The following is a 27,267-nucleotide window of genomic DNA, read 5'->3' as shown; positions in this document are numbered from 1 at the left end:
GCAGTGATTACCTTTAATATCTTACAAAATCCCAATATTTCAAATCTTATTTTAATAAAGGAAATATGTACTTTATGACATCTGACTGGAAATCCTGCCACTTACTTCATTGCTCTCTGCCTGATAAAATCATAATTTTATTTAATTAATACATTTAATTATATATAGCGCCAACATATTCCGCAGCACTTTACAATTAAGCGGGGACATATACAGACAATAAAGATATTACAAAGTAACACATAGTGCAACAGTTACAAGAGGAGTGAGGACCCCAATCACAAGCTTACAATCTATAAGGCACACATAATACTCATCATTCTGAAGACTGGGAAAGCTGGGTATATAATAATGAGTATAATTGCTTTATTCTTTGGAATATCAAGAAAAATGCTGGCAACCAAATGAATGTTGCCAATAAGCTGTGCATCGGTCACACTCTGACCAATGATCTCAGTAAATAACTGGCACTGATGAGAACATTAGTTCATCAATTACTATTTTCATCAAGGCAATCTAGCCAAAGAACAGTGTTTACCTGTAGTCATAGTGGTTATCTGCAGGCAGCCTGATTGGCAGTGCAGTAACAGGGAGAACATGAAATTACGTATATTCTCCATACAGCCGCTCGCTTTCAGTCATCGGGGCGGATTAGGAAATTAAAACCTAATGGATTTTAAGCCATCTTCCTATTCTTTATAAGGACGCAAATTTGGCATAAATACTTGAATGGCATCAGGTTTATAGCCAGATGGGGTGTTTCTATTGGCAACAAGATTTCGCCAAGCCTATAACCTTCACATGATAAAGATATATGGCTCACTGTAAAAGGGTCTTTTCCCTGTGCTGCATCACCATACACTATATGTAAATACATAAATAAAACTAATAACTTTCTAATAAGAACTAAAACACAATAATAACTCCTTCATGAATTGCAATAGAACACATGTTGCTTACGTTATTCATTGTCATGCGTGCAAAAAAAAAAAATCCGTATAACATATCAGTCTCAACCACAAAATAAACCCACTAAAAGGCCCCCATCAGGAGCATCCTAGTATTTCCTAGACATTCATTCTGGTAATTTAACACTCTTTAGTACTTCCGGAATAGAAAAGGTTAACAGATTGGCCAAAGGCGGTGATTGGAGATGCACATTCTTAGGCCGGTTTCACACGTCCGTATATTTCCAATACTGGAAAAAACGGTATCGGAGATATCAGTGTGTCTGTGTGTGTCACACATGTTCCAACCGCGTGCCGCATCAGGATCGCTCCAGCGAGCGGGCCCCGGAGCTGAGCTCAGGAGCGGTGTCCTGTGACTCACTGAGCGCAGCTCCAGAGCCGCTCGCTGGAGTGGCTCATTCTCCCCAACTCCTCGGTCAGAGAATTACAGCGGGGGACATCTCCGGACAGGTGACTATAAGGATTTTATTATTTTTTATACAGGAACACTGCGGGAGAAGACTACTACTACCCTCATCATTGTCCCTGCTGGTGCGGATATCAGCGCCCTCAGGGAACCATGATGAGGGCAGCGTTCAACACCCGGCGCTTGGGAACAGCGCTAACTGTACACGGATTCCCAGGTGCTGCTACATGTCACACTGATGACACATGGATTGGATGTCATCCGTGTGTGTTCAGCATGAGACACTTTTGCGGACTGTGCATCCACAAAAAAACAGACATGTCAGCGTGTGGAGCACATGGACACACGGTCCGTGGAAACACTGACATGTGCGCAGACCCATAGATTTGAATGGGTCTGCGTGTCAGTGTCTCCAGTACGTGTGGAAAGCACACTGGATTTTTAATATGGAAATTCAGCAGATTTTAATTTAAAAACAGATTTGATGTATTTAGATTGGTGTATTATGCTGAAATGTTGCTTATTACCAGTGTTGGTCACCACTCCAGTAACGAGTATAAATGTTTGGTTACCAAATTATAACAGGCTAAGATTCAGAACAAATGGGGTTCAAAACATGTCACCCCTCTGTCTGATTTTATTTACCCTCTCTCCCTTCCAATTTTTTCATCATGTTTTTAATATTTTTACATTTGTCTGTTTCTTAGACACAAAATAGAAATGTAAACTCACCATAACTTCCTGTCCTGTTGGCACAGATGATCGCCCCAAAAAAGACTAGAACGTGTTTCTGAATCCTAGCAATGGCCTTCTGACACGCAGCGGTGGGGTCTGCTCCCATCCTCATGTTCTCCACAGCTTGATAACTGAGATGAATGAGTACATATTATCAATTATTGCGCTATAATGCAATATGATCAGAAGAAGAAAATAAAGAGTATACAATCATACTTCATGTATTTAATCACATATGTTTAACACATCCATACATAAACCTTATACAAAGATACAGTACATTATTAATAATATTAGCGATGAGCAATTGGATTAGAGTTGCCTCAGTCCAGCTTCATATCAGGTCCTCCTTGACTGCCAATCTTTACTTCTGTGCTCAACATGTTTCTCGTCTCCACCTCAGAATCATTACAAGGAGGCTTCTTAATATTTAATCTACCCAGAACATTACCACTCTCGATAAGATTACCTTGGTAGGAATCGCATCATGGTGTCCCCATCTCCAGTGGCTGCTGCTCCTCCAACTGAACTGTCTGCATAAGATCCAGCTCCAATCATTGGCGAGTCACCCACCCGTCTAGAAATATAAAAAAAAGCTTTTATCAAGTTATTAAACGGGAATTTCATAGATTTATGGTTTTCGCAATGGTGCCCCCTCCAAGTTTAAAGGGAACCTGTTACATCCAGAAACGCCATTTACCTGCAGAAATAGTGGTTATCTGCATGTAAATAGCATTTACATCCTGTATCACCGGCTTACTGGAGCAGCAGTTACAGGAGAAAGTGAAGCAATATTCTCCCTGTAACCGCTCACTTCCAATCATTGGGGCGGTGCAGGGTGCGATTACTGTCACTGCTCACTATACATTGAGCACTTTGTAACAAATCCCTGGCACTTTAATTGACAGCCTGCTCTGCAGCACATGTGTATGGCTGTCAAAGTGCCAGGCCGTGATTACTGTACACTCACAGTACAGAGAGTAACTAGGTAAAAGGTAAATAGTTTTTCTGGACATGACAAGTTCCCTTTAATAAATCTGTCTAAAAACTTTTGGCCATGCCCCCACATTGGGAGTGGCCAAATTTTTTTAGACAGATTTATTAATGGGAACTGTGAGTGTACAGTAATCACTGCCTGATTATTTCTATATATATATAAAAATACATATATATTATACACTGCTCTGCTCAAAAAAATAAAGGGAACACTTAAACAACAGAATATAACTCCAAGTAAATCAAACTTCTGTGAAATCAAACTGTCCACTTAAGAAGCAACACTGATTGACAATCAATTTCACATGCTGTTGTGCAAATGGAATAGACAATAGATGGAAATTATTGGCAATTATTAAGACACCCTCAATAAAGGAGTGTGTCTGCAGGTGGGGTCCACAGACCATATCTCAGTACCAATGCTTTCTGGCTGATGTTTTGGTCACTTTTGAATGTTGGTTGTGCTTTCACACTCGTGGTAGCAAGAGACGGACTCTACAACCCACAGAAGTTGTCAGGTAGTGCAGCTCATCCAGGAGAGCTGTGGCAAGAAGGTTTGCTGTGTCTGTCAGCATAGCGTCCAGAGGCTGGAGGCACTACCAGGAGACAGGCCACTACACCAGGAGACATGGAGGGGGCCGTAGGAGGGCAACAACCCAGCAGCAGGACCGCTACCTCTGCCTTTGTGCAAGGAGGAACAGGAGGAACACTGCAAAATGACCTCCAGCAGGCCACAAATGTGCACGTGTCTGCACAAACCGTTAGAAACCGACTCCATGAGGGTGGTATGAGGGCCGACGTCCACAAATGGGGGTTGTGCTCACAGCCCAACACCGTGCAGGACGCTTGGCATTTGCCACAGAACACCAGGATTGGCAAAGTCGCCACTGGCGCCCTGTGCTCTTCACAAATGAAAGCAGGTTCACACTGAACACATGTGACAGACGTGACAGAGTATGGAGACGCCATGGAGAGCGATCTGCTGCCTGCAACATCCTTCAGCATGATCAGTTTGGCAGTGAGTCAGTAATGGTGTGGGGTGGCATTTCTTTGGAGGGCTGCACAGCCCTCCATGTGCTCGCCAGAGGTAGCCTGACTGCCATTAGGTACCGAGATGAGATCCTCAGACCCCTTGTGAGACCATATGCTGGTGTGGTTGGCCCTGGGTTCCTCCTAATGCAGGACAATGCCAGACCTCATGTGGCTGAAGTGTGTCAGCAGTTCCTGCAAGATGAAGGCATTGAAGCTATGGACAAGTCAGCCCATTCCCCAGACCTGAATCTGATTGAGCACATCTGGGACATCATGTCTCGCTCCATCCACCAAAGTCACGTTGGACCACAGACTGTCCAGGAGTTGGCGGATGCTTTAGTCCAGGTCTGGGAGGAGATCCCACAGGAGACCATCCGCAACCTCATCAGGAGCATGCCCAGGCATTGTAGGGAGGTCATACAGGCATGTGGAGGCTACACACCATACTGAGCCTCATTTTGACTTGTTTTAAGGACATTACATCAAAGTTGGATCAGCCTGTAGTGTGTTTTTCCACTGTAATTTTTGGGGCGACTCCAAATCCAGGCCTCCATTGGTTAATAAATTTGATTTCCATTTTTGTGTGATTTTGTTGTCAGCACATTCAACTTTGTACCGAACAAAGTATTCAATGAGAATATTTCATTCAGATCTAGGATGTATATGTAATATATATATATATATGTGTAATATATATATATATATATATGTGTAATATATATATATATATATATGTGTAATATATATATATATATATATATGTGTAATATATATATATATATATATGTGTAATATATATATATATATATATGTGTAATATATATATATATATATGTGTAATATATATATATATATATGTGTAATATATATATATATATATATGTGTAATATATATATATATGTGTAATATATATATATATATATATATGTGTAATATATATATATATGTGTAATATATATATATATATATATATATATATATATATATATATATATATATATGTAATATATATGTAATATATATATATACACACACATATACACACACTAGATGGAGAACCGATGCAATTGCATCGGGTGGGCGGTAATGTCACGATGGCGGCAGGCTTTGCAGCGTTGAGAATCTCTCCCCCCCCCCACCCCCCCATGTGCTCACCCACCTATCCACTCTCTATTTCCCCCATGTGCTGACTTCTCCTATCTGTGCTCTCTTTTTTGACCTGTCTACCCCATGTGCTATCCCCCTTGTCTGCTATCTCTCTCCTTCCTGTGCTGTCCCGTTTGAGCTGTCTCCCCCTGTGCTCTGTCTCTCTCCCCACTGTGCGCTTTCTCTCTACCCCATCTGCTGTCTTCTCCTCTCATGTGATCTCTTCTTTGACCTGTGTGCCCCATGTGCTCTTCCCCTTGTCTGCTCTCTCTCTCCACCCCCTGTGCGGTCTTCTTCCCTCATGTGTTCTCTCGTTTGAGCAGTCTCCCCGCACAGTAAATCAGACCACCGCCATCTTTGTGCAGGCAGATAGCAGCGGTCACATTAAAACTGCGCATGTGCTTCTCCTGTACAAAGATGGCGGCGGTCAGTGAATCATTCGGCTGATCCCGGCGGCGGCGTGTGCAGCGTGTACGGCGTGTTCGCGACGGTGTTCTGCTGGTGGTACCACACAAGAGGCTTGTACCACCAGTGGTTTCCATATTGAGACACTCATCACTTCGGTGTCCCAATATGGCGGTCGACGAACTTCCGCCGCATATGCAATATATATTATATTGGTCACAGAGCTGCATTAAGCTTAAATTAATCTGTCAGGGAACATACACACACACACACATATATACATATACATACATTATACATATATATATACACATACACATTATACATACATACATACATACATACATACATATATATATATATTTGATCAAAAAATGTATAGGCCATCCAACAAGGCCAACTAGGTGTACCTCATTGATGGACCCAGCTCTTTTAACTCTTGCCCACCCAACTTTCCCAGACAGGTTTTAATTCAGGCTAAGCCGGATCATCTCTTTCCCATCAGATATGAGGCCTTTGAGCACAGAGAGGAGTCGGGAGGATTAGGGTTCATCAATAAAATACACCTTGTCGTTGTTGGATGGCTTATCCATTTGTTGATCAAAACCTGTTAAAGGGGGTAGTCTCATATTAAACCTATAAATGTGACATACAACTGCATGTATTAAATATACTATTTATTAATTCACACACGATAGACAAAATAGTTCAAAGGAAAAAAATACACAGATTTAATTAAAAAGTCATGCTATAGGGGTGTACCATGATTATGAATTTACTGAAAAAATCTTGATATTATTGATCTATTCATACTCTATACTTTGATGCTAATAAAATATTATATATGAATAGATTAAATTACATAAAGTGACTCCAGATTGTAAACAATTCAGAAGAAAGTGACTTGTGCATAAACTGCATGAGTGAATATGAAGTAATGTAGCCAGAGCCTAATATAGGATAAAGTGATAAGTGCATATACACAGTACATAGTTACAATTAATCATGCAGTAATGTGAGAATCAAAGTTACCAGCATAAAAAAATCTGAAAGGAACACTTAATGTAGGAGATGGATACAGACCCCTAAGCAGTGAGGTTGTGCCCAACGCGCGTTTTGCTTTAGAATTAGAAAAGGTTCCATTGTCAAAGCTATCTGTGTAATCTTTTCCCTTAAACTATTTTATTTGTCTATCGTACATGAATTAATAAATAATATATTTAATACCTGCTGTTGTAAGTCAAATTTATTGGTTTATATTGCTTGTTGGATTTACAACTACTTTACTATTTGTTTGCTATTTAAAAGGGTATTCTCAGGTTATTAAATTGTTTGGCTAGACAGCATTAAAAAATAAGCAAGTTTGCAATTGAGTTGATTTTTATTTCTATTGTGCTGTGAAAGCTTTTATCTTACATAGAGCACAGCTTGTTGCCATGGAGATCAACCACCAGACTGTCTAAGAGTGTCCAGTAATTACATTCCAGGAGAGATTTCAATACAGAACATCCCAGCCAGCTTTCTCCAATCCATTGATTTCTATGCAGCAGGTATCTGTTTACTTCCCTCGTCCTCCCTATCAGCTACTGACAAGGCTCTCATTTCTGCATAATCACACTCCCTGGCTCCAAGCATTGGCAGCTTCTAGAGCAGTTCTTCTAATTACAGCTCTCACTATCCTGAGCCATTTACTTGTTCAAATGAACAGCTCTCTCTATACATAAAAGAAGTGATGAGTGTAGACTCAGAACAAAGTCATAGACCATAATGTGATGTAGCAGGACAGAGCTCCAGACCAGAACTCTCACTCAAGAAGAAGCAGTCACCCTCCAATCAACCAGGAAGTAGGGAGACTGCAGAGCTATGAGCTGCTCAGGAGACAACTTGAGAATGTGCAGCAATAGAGGAATTCATGACCTCATTAATTGCAGTGTGCTAATAAATTTTGTTAGTATATAGTTTGTACTGAGAAGTGTGAGATTTCAGAAGGGAAATACACCAAATTAAACTGGTCAATTAGGCTAGATGGATGGATATTGAATGCTCCCAGCTTCATGAACTCTTTCAATCTTGCTGGTCTAAAACTTTCATTAAGTATTTTTCCCAGACATGTTGACATGAATTTTCATATTAAGTGCACCAGCACCCTGGAGCCTAGATGGTCCCAAAAGGTCCCTTTGGCTCACATGAAAAGACCAGCACTATTAAAGCCCTGTGATAGTTGGACAAATTGGACATACTATTATGTCGTAAATGTGGTGGTGGAGACATATTCACTTACCCAGGGATTTTGTGAGAAGCGCCATTTGTGGAGGTCCCGGTTGCAACATTTCCATTTTTATCAACTGCAATCATTCCTAGTGAACAAATATATAAGAGACACAAAGAAACAATTTCTAAATGATTTTTTTAAATACTCCACACTTTGCTGTACAAGATAAATCACACAAAACACTCACCAATGGTATCATGGCTGTGCAAATCCACTTCTTTCTTTGGGGAGGAGGTTTTTCCTACTTTTAAACCTCTTACGGGTTTATAAGGGCCGCAGGATTTTGCAGGATCTGGAATGACATTCTGCAAGCCGTATATTACAATGTGTAGTTTTGTGTCAAAGACACCTACATTGCATTTGGTTATATATAGATGACTAACCACAGTTTACAGTCTTGTGGGATACAGGATTATTTAATTTAAAACATAAATTAGGAGTAGGAATAATATCTTGATTGAATTAAAAGAACAAGTCATTTGTGGGTTATGCTCAACCCCTTTGTGTCCCAAACAGAACCTTCTTTACTTCCCCCTCCGTGCACAGTCTCCTCCCTTGTCACTCATGAGCCCACTTTTCCTATTCTTCCCCTACCAGTAAGAAAAAAAAACTTCTAAAGCCTGGTATCAAAGAGGGTGCACAGTGACAGCCAGCAATTCAGTAGATCTTGTTTGCCAACCCCCTCCCATCCCCAATAATTTTTTTCCCAAGAAGAGGACAGAATGCATAATAAAAAAAACAAAAACAAAATACACATCACTCCTTTCCCAGCATTGCAACGTTGCCCCATTTTTTTGGCTAGACGGGCATGTGACTGGCTATGCGCGTGCCGTTTCAAGTTTGAAGACATGTTGAGGCAGCAGCCAATCACTTGTGCAGCAGTAACATGTTGGACACCACTGTTGCAGTGGTCACATGCCCTTTTGGCTACAAAAGGATGCAGGGAGACTGGCCAGAAACCCAGGCAATGATGGAAAAAACATGCTAAAGGGGTTTTCCCAAAAACAAAGTTCATTTTAATTAATCGATCATGGAATAATAATAATTTCCACAATTGGATGTGTTTAAAAAAAATGTTCCTGTGCTGAGATAATCTTATAAATGTGCCCCTGCTGTGTACTGTGTAATGGCTGTGTCTGACCGTACAGGAACATGGTCTGATCATACCACTGCACCTGGGTAAAAAGGATACAGACATTGCAGCACAGAATCGCAAATAATTTGTTCTTTGAAGTAAAATATTTTTTTAAAAAACAGGCAGAAAAATGCATCCTCTCACAAATAAGAATCAGTTGTGATCCCGTGCAGTAATGTCTGTATCCTCTCTTTTGCTTCCTCCCTTGCCCAGGAGCTGTGGTATGATCAGACCATGTTCCTGCCTTATACAACCATTACACAATACATAGCAGGGGAACATTTAGAAGATTATCTCAGCAAAAGAACATTTTTTTTAAACACATCCAATTGTAGAAAATACAAGTTAGTCCTACCGGATACATCTTGGAATAATAATAATTTCCCAGGACGTCCCTCATGACAACACGACAGGAGAAATACCAAATAAATGGCATCTCAGGGTGGGACTACTGCCTGAAGGACCTATCGCCCGTAGGCTAGCTGTTGACCTTATACTACTTCGTTAGTAGTGCCTACAGAAGGTGGTTAGATTAGTCCAGGTCGCGGCTCTGCAGATCTGTCTCTCTGGGCCCAGGACATGGAAATTGCTCTTGTGGAGCGAGCGCCAATGTTAATTGGGGGTTCTTTTCCTTCTCACTCATATGCCAGTGATATGGCTGAGGTTATCCAACTGGCCAGAGTCGTTTTTGAGGCTTTTCTGCTTCTATTCTCCAAAGAATGCTGTATGAACAGATTCGAGTCCTGTCTCCAGGGTTCTGTAATCTCTACGTAACGAACCACTGATCTGCTCACATCCAGAGTATAAAACAGTCTCTTTTTCTCATTCCTTGGAAGCTGGCAAAAGGAAGGTAGAACGATTTCTTGGTTTACCTCCAATTCGGAGGACCAGATCTTTTCTCTGCTGAGAAAATCTGCTATTTTGTTTTCTGAACCTTTCAGATGAAATCCTGAAATGGAAAGAACAGTTGTTTCTGCCCACTGAAATAGCTGTTCTACTAAGGCCAGTAGAAGTCTGCCCCTCGGACCTCTCTGCTGGCGCAGAAGAGAAAGGATTGTTCCTCTGTCATATCCTGCTAGGGACAGGAAAAACACTGAGGGTGAGGTGGTGGGGGGAACTTTTAACTTCTCGTGTGTTTCCTGTCCCTAGAGGATGAGTAGGACCTGTCGTGCTGTCATGAGGGACGTCCTGGGAAATTATTATTATTCCAAGATGTATTGATTAAATTCAACTTTAAAATTAACTTTGTTCATGGGATAACCCCTGTAAGGCAAGGATACTGTGTCTTCAAGTATTCTGGGCTCGTTTAAAAAAAAAAAAAAAATCAACGTTGTGATTAATTGAATTAATCTACACATACATCTTGTAGTATAAAACTTAACTTATTTTGGTAACTCCGGAGGCAATTATGTTCTTTACCTGTCAGTTTTTTCTATGCCAATAAACATGTTCCCTCACATTCTCTACATACATGGATTACTTACATTATTCCCATTATACAAGTTACACTGATAACCAGTGCCATATACAATAAGAAGCCTCTTATCTCCATACGCCTCGTTACTGCTAAGTATAATTTTATCCAAAAGCTTATAAAAACTTTTTTTTTTTTTTTTTTGCAGTTGATTAAATGCAATTTCTTTGCATTTGTATTATCCAAGGCTGATACCATATTTCACTCTGCATGACTTGCTGTAATCTAACAAGTGAGGTTTGTTTCATCTCAGCTGTCACACAGTTTTGTTGCCCATTGAGCTCAACCCCTGGAAGTTGATTTCAAAGCTTTATAATAGCAATTTATTCAGATGTGGTACAGATTCATTTACAGTTTAAAAAGCTGCAACAATGTCTGAATAAAGAAGAATTGTATAAAATATAAGCGTTTTATATTAAAATGGCATTTCTTTCAATCCTCTCCGTGCAGGGCACTTTTGTAGGGCATTTCCTTCTGGCATTTTGTGTCTTCCAGGAGGTGCTCTACCCTTGATTGTTCTATATACCAAAAGGTTTAATATCATGCCATGTCCTCCTAATTTTGTATGACAGTGTTAGTATATACTGTATACAAGTTGTTTGCGTAAAGCCCTGTGTATACTATAATATAGTAATATAGATATTGTGTGCACGCACTACAGCATCTCCTTCAACATGCACCAGTCTTGATGCCCATAAGAACGTCACTAGTTCGCCTGCTGACCTTCCTTTGACCAATTTTGGTAGGTACTAAACACTACATGCTGGGAACACTCCACAATACCTACTGTTTGAGATTTAGTCGTCTAGTTGCCACATTTTGGCCCCTGTCAAAGTTGCTCAGATCCCTAGGTTTTCCATTTTCCAACTTTTAACCCATCAAAATTGAGAAACTGACCGTTCACTAGGTGACAAATACATTGACAAGTGCAGATCTTTAGTTCCAACCACCGTGTCTTTGTGCGACGCAGAAAAGGTGAACGGATGGACTTTACATGCCTTGTTCCCACCGTGAAGCATGGTGGAGGATGTGTGATGGTGTGGGGGTGCTTTTCTTGTGACACTGTTGGGGATTTATTCAAAATTGAAGGCATACTGAACCAGCATGGCTACCACAGCATCTTGCAGCGGCATGCTATTCCATCCGGTTTGCATTTAGTTGGACCATCATTTATTTTTCAACAGGACAATGACCCCAAACACACCTCCAGGCTGTGTAAGGGCTATTTGACCAAGAAGGAGAGTGATGGGGTGCTTCGCCAGATGACCTGACCTCCACAGTCACCAGACCTGAACCCAATCGAGATGGTTTGTGGCGAGCTGGACCGCAGAGTGAAGGCAAAAAGGCCAACAAGTGCTAAGCATCTCTGGGAACTCCTTCAAGATTGTTGGAAGACCATTTCCGGTGACTACCTCTTGAAGCTCATCAAGAGAATGCCAAGAGTGTGCGAAGCAGTCATCAAAGCAAAAGGTGGCTACTTTGAAGAACCTAGAATATAAGACATATTTTCAGTTGTTTCACACTTTTTTGTTAAGTATATAATTCCACATGTGTTAATTCATAGTTTTGATGCCTTCAGTGTGAATGTACAATTTTCATAGTCATGAAAATACAGAAAAATCTTTAAATGTGAAGGTGTGTCCAAACTTTTGGTCTGTACTGTGATATTATATATATATATATATATATACACACATATATAGCCGCAGTGTGGTTGCTGCTGCTGCTGCTGGGTGATCGCGTGTGCCCGCTATTAAAGGGCATGAATATTCACCCCTCTCCCCTGGGCGTGGGGAGGCTATTGAGGAGAATGAAGTCACTGCTCCCTACGCACACAATCGTTACGTGGGGAGCAGTGACTATTCCCGCAGCTGATCTCACCTTGTGAGGGCGCACAGCAGTGATGCCATGCGCGGCTCACATGGTGAGATCAGTGCTGGCCGCAGAGCAGGATGCAGCGCCGGAGAAGAGAGAAGGAAGGTGAGTTGAAGGGTTTATTTTTTTGTTTTTACATGCAGCGTGATGGAGATCAGGGGTGCCATGCATACCAGGATGGAGGGGTGCCATGCATACCAGGATGGAGGGGTGCCATGCATACCAGGATGGAGGGGTGCCATGCATACCAGAATGGAGATCAGGGGTGTCATGCATGCCAGGATGGGGGATTTTAACAGAATTGGGGGACATTACCCCTATACCAGTGCCAGCAGCAAACCCCCCTCTCCCTTAAAAGTGCATCATGACCACATTTTTTACTTATTTTTTTTTTCTATTTTCCTCCTCTAAAACCTAGGTGCGTCTTATAGTCCAAAAAATAAGGTAGTTCTGGATTTTTTATACCAAAAAAATTCTATACAAGTTTGTTATTGCCATAATCATACCGACCTGGAGACTTGTGCTGCCAGGTATTTTTTTACTGCACAATGAAAGCCGTAAACTGGAAAAATATGAATTATTCCTACCGTATGGCAAAAGTCGATTTTGTAACCTTCCCCTAAGGAACACAGGATCCATTGATTTTTTGTAATGGACGCCCACTTGTCCCGAAAGAAACGAATCTGCCCCCCACTCCAATGGCGTCATGGTCCAGCTGGGGCCGCAGAGGAGACCTGATCTGCTCTGTCCTTTCCTCCCTTCCTGTAAGACCATCTCCCTGTCTTACCCTTACCCCTGTAATCACGTTTAGGGGAGCGACGGGTTCCACGAAAGGGCCGGTTTCCCTTAACCCTATCCTCGGGAAACCCTTTTTTCTTGTCGGACGCTCTCTCTAGGATCTCGTCCAACACTGGTCCAAAGACCCGGGTACCAGAAAAAGGAATTGAGCACAGCTTACTTTTTGAGTGGCTATCACCCGACCATGTTTTTAGCAATATTGCCCGTCTAACGGTATTAGATTGTACACCACATCTAGCTGCGAATCTGACCAATTCTGCCGAGGCATCAGCCATGAATTGCATCGCCAGCTTTAACATAGGAAGAGAGTCTGATAGCATTTCTACAGGGGAGTCGGACCTAATTTGATCTGACAGCTCGTCCAAACAAAGGCACATGGATCTTGCCACTGAAGTGGCAGGCATATTAGATTTAATTATGGCTGCTGAGGCTTCCCAACTCCTCTTGAGCATGCTCTCCGTCTTCCTATCCATTGTGTCTTTGAGGCAAGACGAATCTTCAAAGGGGATGGACATTCTCTTAGCCACTTTAGCTATTGTGACATCTACCTTAGGGATTTCCTCCCAAAGTTTGATGTCCTCCGGATTGAAAGGAAGACGGGATTTAAAGTCTCTTGGCACAATGAGTCTTTTCTCCACTCCTTCCCATTCCTCCATAATCATTGCTTTCAAATGCTCATTTACTGGGAACACTCTATTTCTCTGAGTCTTCAGACCTGCGAACATTTCATCTTGTCTGGATTGGGAGACCCGAGTGTCCTCCAAGTTCATAGTATGCCTAACGGATTTCAATAGCTCATCCGTATGTTCTGCAGAGAAGATATACTTTTTTTCTCTCTTGTAAGGGTAACAGAGAAGCGATCCTCGTCCTCTTCCAGACTGTGCTCTGATGCGGAGTCTAAATATTCTCCTTCCTCAGACAACTCTTCCATCTCCCACCTGGGTCTTTTCTTGTGAGGAGAGGGTTGAATTATTTGGGGTGACGGCTGTGTATGGGAAGGTATAAGCCTCGTGACTGTTCTTGATCTCCTCACGGATCATAGATCTCATATCCGTCAAAAAGGAAGCTTTTTCTTCCTTTAAAACCTCAGCTATACATTCTTTACACAGCCGCTTTTTATAGGAGTCCTGAAGCTTAGTGTTACAGGATACACATCATCTTGATTTTTTGGAAGACGATCCGGACCTCTGGGCTCCCCTATCCTAATCCAGAAAAAAGGACACAGGAGATTTGCTAATAAAAGACCTGTCCTGGATTACAGGGTTTAATTATCCAGGCAAGGGCCTAAGACTGTACTCACAATGCCCAGGGACTCTGAGGGGGCTTCTGACCGTGTAGGATTGGATTCCATGGTGTCAGTGTGTGTGCCTGAGGTGTACCCTTTTATAGGGTCTTACCTGATCCAGGGGAGTAGGCCATGCCCCCAACGACAACTGCTGCTTCTGCAGGGATGTGTCCTAAATTCTGTCGCCATTCAGAAAGTGCCCTGAAGGCTCACCACCGCCTCTGGGCACCTGTGCGGTCTGGCCGCCGGATGTCCCGCCTCCCGGCGTCATCGCTCCGGAAGGACAGGCCCACGTGGCGTGCGTTCCACCCTGGAAAGCACGCCGACCCAAAGCGGGGCCCCGGTGTCTCCCGGTCGGAAGTCTAGGCCCAAGTATACAGCACTCCTCCTCCGGCCCTTCAGGACAATGCCGGCGGGCAGCGCAAAGCTCTGAGTTCCCCTTTCCGGGGGATACAGCAGCATGATGGCGGTTTCTGGCTGAGGGACCCCCGCTCAGTGGGGTATCAGCATGGAGCCTCTGGACCGAAGGAAGGGGAGAGTTCAGACCCCCCCGATCCCCCTGGCTCTCAGGTATCTTTAAGCTTCAGAGAGAACCTCTCCCTAGCGTCCTGTCCTGCTAGGGACAGGAAAAACACTGAGGGTGTGATGAGGGAGGTGGGGGGGGGGGCTTTTAACCTCATGTGTTTTCTGTCCCTAGAGGAACAGAGGACTTAACTCCTGTCGTGGCGTTATGATGGACGTACTGGTAAACAATGGTGCAATTGCAGTTTTTCCACAATTTCACCCCAATAAGTTTTTTCCTGTTTCTCAGTACATCATGTGATGAAATGAATGGCGTCATTCAAAACATATCCAGCAAAAAATAATTACTCACACGGCTGTGTCGATGGAAAAAAAAAAAGGTATGACTCTTGGAAGCAGGGGAGACAAGAAATGAAATCACAAAAAAAATAAAAAAAAATGTTATGGCTGATTGGTGCATACTAGAATGTATAAATGGAAATGCTGTTCTGTATACAAATATATACACAATATATAGATCACCGATGTTACTTACCCTCCGAAAGTTAGGCTGACATTGCTGATCGAGCCATTTTGAATAAATCGATAAGGATCTGTTGGTGGTTAAGTCTTCGCACACAAATCCCATACTCTCAGCAAACAAGGATGCTAGAAGTGATATATTTCACAGTTACAATCTTTCTTGCTGCCTCATAAACTGGATGGTCACAATAAACTTTGCAAAGTAAAATTCAATTGCATTCTAAAAACATAACACGGCACTTTATGGAGCCAGAAGTATGTGGCGTCCAATATCACATCAAACAACTGTCAATTTCCTAATGTGTCGGGAGAGAGAGGAACTTACAAGAACAGTCAACTCCTCTTCACTGCATGCAAAAAAATAAATGTATCTGTCGTTGGTTGAATTTAATATAAAAAATAAATATTACAGAACCATTACGCCTCGCTCTTCACCAGAAAATAATCCAGACATTTCAAATTTTTTAAAAAAAAAATAACGCTAAATCACAGTATTGTAGGGATTTACTTACATTGCCATTTTTCATATGTGCTTTTTTTTTTTTGCACATGGCGTTTTGTAGCAATGTGTTCTAACAGATGTATGTTAGTACAGTTTGTTGCCGATTAAAGTCAATGGATAAACAAATAAAACATTCTTTTATATGTACAGTACAGACCAAAAGTTTGGACACACCTTCTCATTTAAAGATTTTTCTGTATTTTCATGACTATGAAAATTGTACATTCACACTGAAGGCATCAAAACTATGAATTAATGTTATGAACTGCTACAAACACTAAGGAAAGAAATGAAAACTGTCCCTACAATAGGACTAAGCTGATTCCCTACGATGCAGCGGGGGACCTGTTCCTTGTGAACAGACCCGCCTAAGTCCTCGGCTAGTCTGGACGCAGACCTATAGATATAAGGGAGGGGTCCCTACAAGAACTAAGGACTGGGATATAGTTGGACACCTAATAGCAGAAATTGTAGCAGAGCAAAGACAAACAAACAGACAGAAGTACTAGTGGTCAAAAGACCAAGCAAACTACAGAGTAAGGTACAAGGCACCTGGCTAGCTTAAGAATAAATGTAACACTGAAGTCCAGCAAGGCCAGGAGGGCGGAGCTGGATTAAACAGGCAAAAAGTCATGTGACCAGCAAAATAGAAAAAAACTAACAGGAGGGTTCTAACAGTACCCCCTCTTCTATGAGGATCCTCCAGATCCTCCAGGCCCAGGTCTATCGGGAAACCTCCTGTGAAACGCTCCGACAAGTCTAGGAGCAGAGACATCATCCGCCCTTACCCAGGAGTTATCCTCGGGACCAAAACCTTTCCAAGCGACGAGATACTGCAATCTCCCTCTATGCCATCTAGAATTAAGAATGCGAGAAATTTCATATTCACCGTCTTCCTCCACCGGAGGAACAGAGACAGTGGCGTGCCTATCAGAAACATCAGCTTTTTTCAATAAGGAAACATGAAACACCGGATTAATCTTCCAGGAGGTAGGAACCTCCAACCTAACAGAAGATTGGTTAACTACCTGAAGCACCTTAAACGGACCTACAAACTTCGGGCCCAATTTCTTAGAAGGAATCCTCAACCGCAGATTCCTAGAGGACAACCAAACCATGTCACCAACAGTAAACAAAACCTCTTGACGTTTCCTGTCAAAGTACCTCTTGGATTTTTTGTTAGCCTCTTGAAGGTTATGACGTACATCAGTCCAAACTCTCTCCAAATCACCGGAAAAATTCTCCTCCTCCGGCACAGCCGATACCAATTTGGAGAATGACCCAAACGACGGACAAAAACACCCAGCAGAAGAGGATGTATGGTTGTTAAGAGCAAATTCAGCCATTGGCAGAAACTCAGACCACCCCTCTTGATTGTCAGCCACAAAACAACGCAAAAACTGCTCAACATCCTGGTTCTTTCTTCTGTCTGTCCATTAGACTCAGGATGATACCCAGATGAAAATGACAAATGGACTCCCAACCTGTCACAAAAGGCACGCCAAAAAAGAGCCACGAACTGAGGTCCCCTATCGGAAACAATGTCGGTATGAACGCCATGGAGCCTGACAATTTCTTTAACAAAAGCCTTAGCGAGTGTCTTGGCGCAGGGCAGTTTGATGAAGGGAACCAAGTGACACATCTTGCTAAAACGGTCCACGACCACCCAGATAACAGTGAAACCCTCAGAGGCAGGAAGGGCAGTAATAAAATCCATAGCAAGATGCGTCCAAGGACCACTAGGAACCTCCAGAGGGCAAAGCAACCCCGCAGCAGGAGCATGTGAAGACTTAGATCTAGCACACACAGTACATTGATGCACCCACTTAATGACTTCCTTCTGCCACCCAGGCCACCAAAAACTGCGACCTACAAGTCTCTTAGTCTCCGAAATTCCTGGATGACCTGCCAACCGAGACTCATGACACTCCACAAACAAATCTCTCCTAAAGTTCCTAGGCACAAACAACCTCCTATGGGGAGTGTTAGATGGGGCATCCTCCTGGACTTTCAGAATCCCATCTTCCAAAACGGAGTCCAATGCTGCTATGACAACACCTTCCTGTAAAATGCTCTCCTCCTCCTCGGTACCAACCATGCGAGAAAAACTGCGAGATAAAGCATCCGCTTTTACATTCTTGGTATCCGGGATGTAAGTAACAGAAAAATTAAACCGCGAAAAAAAAAGTGCCCACCTAGCCTGACGGGCATTCAAGCACTTGGCAACATCAAGATAGATCAGATTCTTATGATCAGTAAAATCCTGAAAGGGAAATTTAGCACCTTCCAAGAGATGACGCCAATGTTCAAATGCGAGTTTAATCGCCAGCAATTCCAGATTACCGACATCGTAATTAAGTTCGGTCTCAGAAATTTTTTTGAAAAAAAAGCACAGGGATGTACTCCATCCTTGTTTTCCTGAGACAAAACAGCACCAACCCCCACCGAAGAAGCATCAACCTCGACCAAAAAAGGCTTGGTCTCATCAGGCTGCATAAGGATGGGGGCAGAACTGAACCTCTCCTTGAGATACACAAAAGCTTCAATGGCCTCAGTAGTCCACTGAACCATATTCGCACCTTTCCTGGTGAGATCGGTCAGCGGCTTAACAATTATAGAAAAATTCTTAATGAATTTTCTGTAATAATTGGCGAAACCCAAAAATCTCTGTATTGGTTTCAAACCAATAGGCCTAGGCCATTCCTGCACCGCCTGAACCTTCACCGGGTCCATCTCAAAGCCCTCGCTGGAGGTAATGTAGCCAAAAAAACTAATTCTCTGAACAGAGAACTCACATTTCTCCAGCTTAGCAAAAAGTGAATTGTCGCTTAACAACTGCAATACCTCACGTACACTCTGCCAATGAGACTCCAGATCCGGCGTAAAAATCAAAATGTCATCCAAAAACACCACCACATTCTTACCGATCAAGCAGTTTTCCACTCATCACCTTCCTTCATACGTAACAAATTGTATGCCCCCCGGAGATCAATCTTAGAGAACCACTTGGCCCCCACTAACTGGTTGAACAAGTCAGGAATTAATGGCAGTGGGTAGGAATTGCGTACTGTAATTTTATTAATTTCGCGAAAGTCCAGACATGGACGTAAACCGCCGTCCTTTTTTTTTTTTTACAAAAAAAAATCCAACAGCCACAGGTGACTTAGAAGGTCTAATGTGACCGGCGGCCAAGCTTGTCTGTATGTATTCCTCCAAGGCCTTTCTCTCAGGGATAGTAAGATTAAATAAGCGACTCTTGGGAAGAGTAGCTCCAGGGACAAACTCAATAGTACAATCAAAGTCCCTATAAGGCAAAACTTGCGACTCCTCCTCAGAAAAAAAACTTCCAAAAATCCTGAATAGGTACAGGTAATTCCCCTCTTTCCACAGCAGCAATGCGACCGTTACAACATCTATCAGAACACTTAGGACTCCAAGACTTAATTTCATTGGTAGACGAGTCCAGTATAGGATTGTGCAATTTTAACCAAGGTAACCCCAAAACCACTGGAGCAGGCAAATTATTTAATACCGCCAAATCCAAATTCTCTTGGTGGATACCATTAATGGTGAGGGGAAATTCAAAAACCTTGTGAGTAATACCTTTCAAGGGAGAGCCATCAACAGCAACCACAGAAATAGGAGATGACAAAAGTTTGGATTCAAATTTAAATTTTTCCAAAAAAACCCTCATCAATCACATTGAGTGTAGAACCACAATCCACAAATACCCGAAATTCAATCAACTCCTCCTGGAATGAGGTGCTTCCAGAAAGAAATACTCCTTTTGAGTTTAAACACTCTATGCGGGCGTAACTGACCTCTTTTTTTTTTTTTTCTTTGTTCAAACGAAGCACAAAGTTCTTAATAAAGTGGTCAGATTTACCACAATAAAAACACAATCCTTTAGCAAACCTGAGGTCTTTTTCCTGAGATTGGAGTGACATCGCCCCAATCTCCATCGGTTCTCCACCCTCCGAACAGACCCTCTGAAAACTAGGAGCTGCCAGAGCAATAGATTTCTCTTCATTACTCCTAGCACGCAGTCTCCTGTCCACACGTATGGCTAATTGCATTGCCTCCTGCAAGGTTCCAGGTTTTGGGAAGGCAATCAGCAGATCCTTAACCCTTTCACCTAGACCATCAAGAAACAAACATTTTAATGCTGAGTCATTCCATTCCACTTCGGCCGACCATCTTCTGAAGTATGTACAATAATTTTCCACATCACCTGATCCCTGCTTCAAACGTCTTAATTCAGTTTCAGCCGATGAGACTTGATCAGGATCATCATACAACAACCACATAGCAGAAAAAAAATCCTCCACAGATCTAAAACACGGATCATTAGGTTGTAGAGAAAAGGCCCATCCCTGTGGTTCTTTGCACAAAAGTGACATTATAAACCCAATGCGCTGTGATTCATTCCCTGAGGATCTGGGTCTTAAATGAAAATATAATAAACAAGCGTTTTTAAAGGAAAAAAAATCTTGCCATTTACCATAAAAAAAATCTGGAAGTCCTACCTTCGTTCAACTAAATGCGCTCCAGGACAGCTACTCACGTGTTGCTGGAGCTCGGCCACCTCCAAAGACAGTCCCTGCAGGCGTTGAGCCAACTCCTGAACCGACACCATGCTGAAATCAGGATTTCTTTCCTTAGAGTGTTTTATTTTTTTGGCTGGACTTACTGTTATGAACTGCTACAAACACTAAGGAAAGAAAGGATAACTGTCCCTACAATAGGACTAAGCTGATTCCCTACGATGCAGCGGAGGACCTGTTCCTTGTGAACAGACCCGCCTAAGTCCTCGGCTAGTCTGAACACAGACCTATAGATATAAGGGAGGGGTCCCTACAAGAACTAAGGACTGGGATATAGTTGGACACCTCCTAGCAGAAATTGTAGCAGAGCAAAGACAAACAAACAGACAGAAGTACTAGTGGTCAAAAGACCAAGCAAACTACAGAGTAAGGTACAAGGCACCTGGCTAGCTTAAGAGTAAATGTAACACTGAAGTCCAGCAAGGCCAGGAGGGCAGAGCTGGATTATATAGGCAAAAAGTCATGTGACCAGCAAAATAGAAAAAACTAACAGGAGGGTTCTAACAATTAACACATGTGGAATTATATACTTAACAAAAAAAGTGTGAAATAACTGAAAATATGTCTTATATTCTAGGTTCTTCAAAGTAGTCACCTTTTGCTTTGATGACTGCTTTGCACACTCTTGGCATTCTCTTGATGAGCTTCAAGAGGTAGTCACCGGAAATGGTCTTCCAACAATCTTGAAGGAGTTCCCAGAGATGCTTAGCACTTGTTGGCCCTTTTGCCTTCACTCTGCGGTCCAGCTCACCCCAAACCATCTCGATTGGGTTCAGGTCTGGTGACTGTGGAGGCCAGGTCATCTGGCGTAGCACCCCATCACTCTCATCCTTGGTCAAATAGCCCTTACACAGCCTGGAGGTGTGTTTGTGGTCATTGTCCTGTTGAAAAATAAATGATGGTCCAACTAAATGCAAACCGGATGGAATAGCATGCCGCTGCAAGATGCTGTGGTAGCCATGCTGGTTCAGTTTGCCTTCAATTTTGAATAAATCCCCAACAGTGTCACCAGCAAAGCACCCCCACACCATCACACCTCCTCCTCCATGCTTCACGGTGGGAACCAGGTATGTAGAGTCCATCCGTTCACCTTTTCTGCGTCACACAAAGACACGGTGGTTGGAACCAAAGCTCTCAAATTTGGACTCCTCAGACCAAAGCACAGATTTCCACTGGTCTAATGTCCATTTCTTGTGTTCTTTAGCCCCAAACAAGTCTCTTCTGCTTGTTGCCTGTCCTTAGCAGTGGTTTCCTAGCAGGTATTTTACCATGAAGGCCTGCTGCACAAAGTCTCCTCTTAACAGTTGTTGAAGAGATGTGTCTGCTGCTAGAACTGTGTGTTGCATTGACCTGGTCTCTAATCTGAGCTGCTGTTAACCTGCGATTTCTGAAGCTGGTGACTCGGATAAACTTATCCTCAGAAGCAGAGGTGACTCTTGGTCTTCCTTTCCTGGGGCGGTCCTCATGTGAGCCAGTTTCTTTGTAGCGCTTGATGGTTTTTGCAACTGCACTTGGGGATACTTTCAAAGTTTTCCCAATTTTTTAGACTGACTGACCTTCATTTCTTAAAGTAATGATGGCCACTCGTTTTTCTTTACTTAGCTGCTTTTTTCTTGCCATAATACAAATTCTAACAGTCTATTCAGTAGGACTATCAGCTGTGTATCCACCAGACTTCTGCACAACACAACTGATGGTCCCAACCCTATTTATAAGGCAAGAAATCCCACTTATTAAACCTGACAGGGCACACCTGTGAAGTGAAAACCATTTCCGGTGACTACCTCTTGAAGCTCATCAAGTGAATGCCAAGAGTGTGCAAAGCAGTCATCAAAGCAAAAGGTGGCTACTTTGAAGAACCTAGAATATAAGACATATTTTCAGTTGTCTCACACTTTTTTGTTAAGTATATAATTCCACATGTGTTAATTCATAGTTTTGATGCATTCAGTGTGAATGTACAATTTTCATAGTCATGAAAATACAGAAAAATCTTTAAATGAGGCGTGTCCAAACTTTTGGTCTGTACTGTATATTCGTCACATTTCGTATCAAGCTTTTTGCAGCAACATTAGAAAAACAGCAAAACAATGGTTAATCCTTTAAGAAATGGAACAAATATGAAGGAAAAAAACTAAACAAAGACCAGTACCGTCATACAGAGGTGTGAATGAGCAACTGTGAAGCCGCTACTTAAAGGGGTATTTCCATGCAAGATATTTAAAGAAGTTGTCCACTACTTATATACTGATGCCCTGTCCGTAAGACATGCAAATTTTTGTGTGGTTTTATCATGATATAACCCCAAGTGTGAATCCATCCTTATCAAAGCTGTGTCTTCTAACCACTTGAACCTGTGTGTGGTCCAACATTCATGATTATGGCCAGATACGTCACTCCAGGAAAGCATGACTGGCCACAGTTATGTGCGCTGGCTAAAGTGATAAGTATGCGGAGGGAATAAAACAGGTAACCAAATACAGGATTCATTTTTCTTTTTTACATTTTAAAGTAACACATTATATGCAACACAATGTGATCAACCCAAGTTTGTAACTAATTTTGGTAATTACACTGAAATATGGCACACTGTTCATACAGGATTATTTGTGAATTCAAACAGGACTGAAAAGTCTTCACTAAATCAGACAATGAGAAGTAATGACGATGCAGAACTATATACCTGATTCACCAACCAGAAACGTGTGCTTTGTGTGCTCCATGACAGCTCGAGCCACACCAATGGCATTTTTAATTCTTCTAAGATTGGCTACTGCGCCCACCTCCATTGTGTTTCTGAAATAAAGATAAATGTAATCAGGTAGATGAAAGGGTATCCAGAAATTTTGGTTAAATACAATAATTTTAGGACAATGATTTTAATGATATTTTTAATTTAATTTTTTTTTTTTAAATCTGCCATTTCTGGAAATATCACAAGTTATCAGGACTAAAAGTATTCTACATAAAACTCAAGTGGCATCGAACACAATTAGGCTGGATTTACAAGGTCATGTGTATTGTAGGCAGCGTATGTACTGCAATGTAAGGACTGGTCACAGCCAACTTGACAGGCCTCATATACAGTGGGTATGAAAAGTATTACATTTTTCACTGTTTCATTGCAGCCATTTGGTAAATTCTAAAAAGTTCATTTTTTCTCATTAAAAGTACACTCTGCACCCCATCTTGACTGAAAAAAACACAAATGTAGAAATTTTTGCAAATTAAAAAAGAAAAACTGAAATATCACATGGTCATAAGTATTCAGACCCTTTGCTCAGACACTTATATTTAAGTCATATGCTGTCCATTTCCTTGTGATCCTCCTTGAGATGGTTCTACTCCTTCATTGGAGTCCAGCTGTGTTTAATTAAACTGATAGGACTTGATTTGGAAAGGCACACACCTGTCTATATAAGACCTCACAGCTCACAGTGCATGTCAGACCTAATGAGAATCATGAGCTCAAAAGGAACTGCCCAAGGAGCTCAGAGACAGAATTGTGGCAAGGCACAGATCTGGCCAAGGTTACAAAAGAATTTCTGCATTACTCAAGGTTCCCAAGAGCTCAGTGGCCTCCATAATCCTTAAATGGAAGAAGTTTGGGACCACCAGAAGTCTTCCAAGACCTGGCCGTCCAGCCAAACTGAGAAATCGTGGGAGAAGAAACTTGGTGAGAGACGTAAAAAAGAATCCCAAGATCACTGTGGCCGAGCTCCAGAGATGCAGCAGGGAGATGGGAGAAAGTTCCACAAAGTTAACTATCACCGCAGCCCTCCACCAGTCGGGCTTTTATGGCAGAGTGGCCCGACGGAAGCCTCTCCTCAGTGCAAGACATATGAAAGCCCCCATAGAGTTTGCTCAAAAACACATGAAGGACTCCCAGACTTTTCTGGACTGATGAGATGAAAATAGAACTTTTTGGTGATAATTCTAAGCGGTATGTTTGGAGAAAACCAGGCACTGCTCATCACCTGCCCAATTCATATGCCCAATATGGGCTTAAAGTGCAGACTCTCAGCTTTAATTCGAGGGTATTCACATCCAATTTGAGTAAGGGTTTAGGAATTACAGCTCTTTACTATGTAGCTGCCTCTTTTTCAAGGGATCAAAAGGAATTGGACAATTATCTCAAAAGCTCTTTAATGGGCAGTATGGGCTTTTCCCTCAATAATCAAATAAGTAGGTAAAAGGTCTGCAGGTAAAAGGTCGGCCAAAAAAAAAAAAAAGAAGGAGTACTGGTAAAGCTTGGGAGCTCAAAGAGGCTGGAACGTCTACAGACAACAACAGTGGTGTATGATCGCAGAATCCTTTCCATGGTGAAGAAAAACACCTTCACAACATCCACCAAAGTGAAGACCAATTTCCAGGAAGTAGAAGTTTCAGTATTTAAGTCTACCATAAAGATAAGACTTGATGAGAGCATATACAGAAGGTTCACCACAAGGTGCAAACCATTAACTAGCCTTAAATAGAAAGGCCAGATCAGACTTTGCCAAAAAACATCTAAAGAAGCAAGCCCAATTCTGGAAAAGCATTCTTTGGACGGATGAAACTATGATTGACCCATACTAGAATGATGGGAAGTAGAAAGTATGGAGAAGGCTTGGAACGGCTCATGATCCAAAGCACAGCACATCCTCTGTAATACATGGTGGAGGCAGTGTGATGGCATGGGAATGCATGGCTTCTAAAGGTGATGGGTCACTAGCGTTTACTGATGATGTGACTGAAGACAGAAGCAGCCGGATGAATTCTGAAGTGTACAGGGCGATAATTCCTGCTCAGAGTCAGCAAGGATGATTCAGCAAGGTGCTTCACAGTACAGATTGACAATAATCCAAATATATTGGGAAAGCAAACAAGTGAAGAATTATGCAATGGTCGAGTCAATCACTAGATCCCAACCCCATTTAGCATGCATTTCACATGCTTAAGACAAAACTTAAAAGAGGTTGTCCACTACAATGTGTAGTGGGCAGATTGAAAAAACCCTATTTCCAAGGTTTAAATCTTTGTGTTTCCAATTGTGCCTGTGAGCAGCGCTATCGCTGTCCGCTCTTCCCCATCACGTGACCCCCGGCTACAGCTGTCTCTGATGTCTGGTGATGTCAAGTCAACTTCCGTAACTGGAAGCTGACCCAGCATCACCGAGGCGGGACCCAGTCTCCCTGAGTAACTGCGCTGCGGGCGGAGTTTCACAGCACCTCACAGCCCAGCATCGCACGCGAGCTCCCTCCTGCATTGCTTTCATTAACAGAGTGCTGCCATCCCGACCAATGCTGGGCTGTGACATGCGGTGAAACTCCAACCACAGACCAGTCACTCAGGGAGACTGGGTCCCGCCTCGGTGATGCCGAATCAGTTTCCAATTCCGGAAGTTGATGTGACATCACAGGCAGCTGCAGCGGGGGATCATGTGATGGAGATCAGAGGACAGCTTCCAGATTTCAGGAAGGCATTGCCAGCACAAGATTCTCTACAAAGTATTAAAAATTAACATTCTATCTTTATGGTAGAGTTAATTTGTCCAATTACTTTTGAGCCCCTGAAATGAGGCAGTTTTGTAAAAAAATGGTTGCAATTCCTAGATGTTTCACAGGATATTTTTATTCAACCCTTTTAATTAAACCAGATAGTATACACTTCAATTGTATCTTAGTTCAATTTTAAATCCAAAATAGTGGCATGCAGAGCCCAAACTCACTGTCCAAATATTCCTGGACCTAACTATCTGCTGGTTTCAGAGAAGAACTGTTTATGCAAGTGGTACATTATTAGATGCTTTAGTTCTACCATAATGCAGTATGGCTGGGCAGACTATCCTCCAGCAATTATCCCTCCTTTGTGCTTCCCTTATACTGGGAAATGCTTTAACAATTTGTATGTGTAATCCTGATAAAAACTCTGAAAGGTGGTGACCAAAATTAGTAGTATTATCCACTTCAGACAATTAGTCATTGAAAGCATTTGTTAAATCTAACAGAATAATGTGGATGTGAAAAATACTGCAGCCTCTTTTTTGTATTAATAGTTTGGAGCTGGAAGAGTCTCAAAATATGAGGAAAGAATATTTAATAATCAAATCCTGCAGCCCAGGAAAAATTATTCTAACTGTACGATTCTGTATTAGAAAATTTGGTGGCTTGAGATAACTAAAATATATAAATAAACACACACACACACACACACACACACACACACACACACACACACACACACACACACACACACACAGTATATACCCTTATCTGGTTATTTATCCTTATACTAGATGGTGGCCCGATTCTAACGCATCGGGTATTCTAGAATATGTATGCGACCGACCGGGCGCAATCAGCAGAGCGTTGTTTAAATTTGGCGCCAAAATCGCTGATTGGTCGCGGGCAGCAGCCGCGACCAGTCAACGAACTGTGTTAGTGAGGACCGGAGAGCTTGTTTAAATCTGGCGCTAAAATCGCTGATTAGTCATGACCAATCAGCAGAGCGGTGTTTAAATTTGGCGCCAATAATGCCGATTGCTCGCGGCCGCGACAAATCAGCAGAGCGGTGTATAAATTTGGCGCCAATATCGCTGATTGGTCGC

At 42.2% G+C, this 27,267-nt stretch overlaps 1 protein-coding gene across 1 annotated transcript in view; it reads right to left on the bottom strand.

Annotated features, from left to right (window-relative positions):
* AGA (aspartylglucosaminidase) overlaps nucleotides 1-27,267 on the bottom strand; it is a 71,599-nt gene that overhangs the window by 13,332 nt on the left and 31,000 nt on the right. The window contains exons 3-8 of the mRNA XM_073643521.1: nucleotides 23,362-23,474; nucleotides 15,586-15,698; nucleotides 8,149-8,266; nucleotides 7,971-8,046; nucleotides 2,579-2,686; nucleotides 2,107-2,240 (exon numbers count right to left, since the gene is read on the bottom strand). Of these exons, the coding sequence (XP_073499622.1) occupies nucleotides 2,107-2,240; nucleotides 2,579-2,686; nucleotides 7,971-8,046; nucleotides 8,149-8,266; nucleotides 15,586-15,698; nucleotides 23,362-23,474 (662 nt within the window). The remainder of the gene's footprint in view (nucleotides 1-2,106; nucleotides 2,241-2,578; nucleotides 2,687-7,970; nucleotides 8,047-8,148; nucleotides 8,267-15,585; nucleotides 15,699-23,361; nucleotides 23,475-27,267) is intronic.

The sequence above is a fragment of the Phyllobates terribilis genome, unplaced genomic scaffold, assembly GCF_046119375.1.
Source record: "Phyllobates terribilis strain yellow unplaced genomic scaffold, ASM4611937v1 Scaffold_1__5_contigs__length_1240528914, whole genome shotgun sequence".
Classification (NCBI taxonomy): domain Eukaryota; kingdom Metazoa; phylum Chordata; class Amphibia; order Anura; family Dendrobatidae; genus Phyllobates; species Phyllobates terribilis.
The sequence above is the reverse complement of the archived record's forward strand: the minus strand, read 5'-3'. Positions and strand labels throughout refer to the sequence as shown.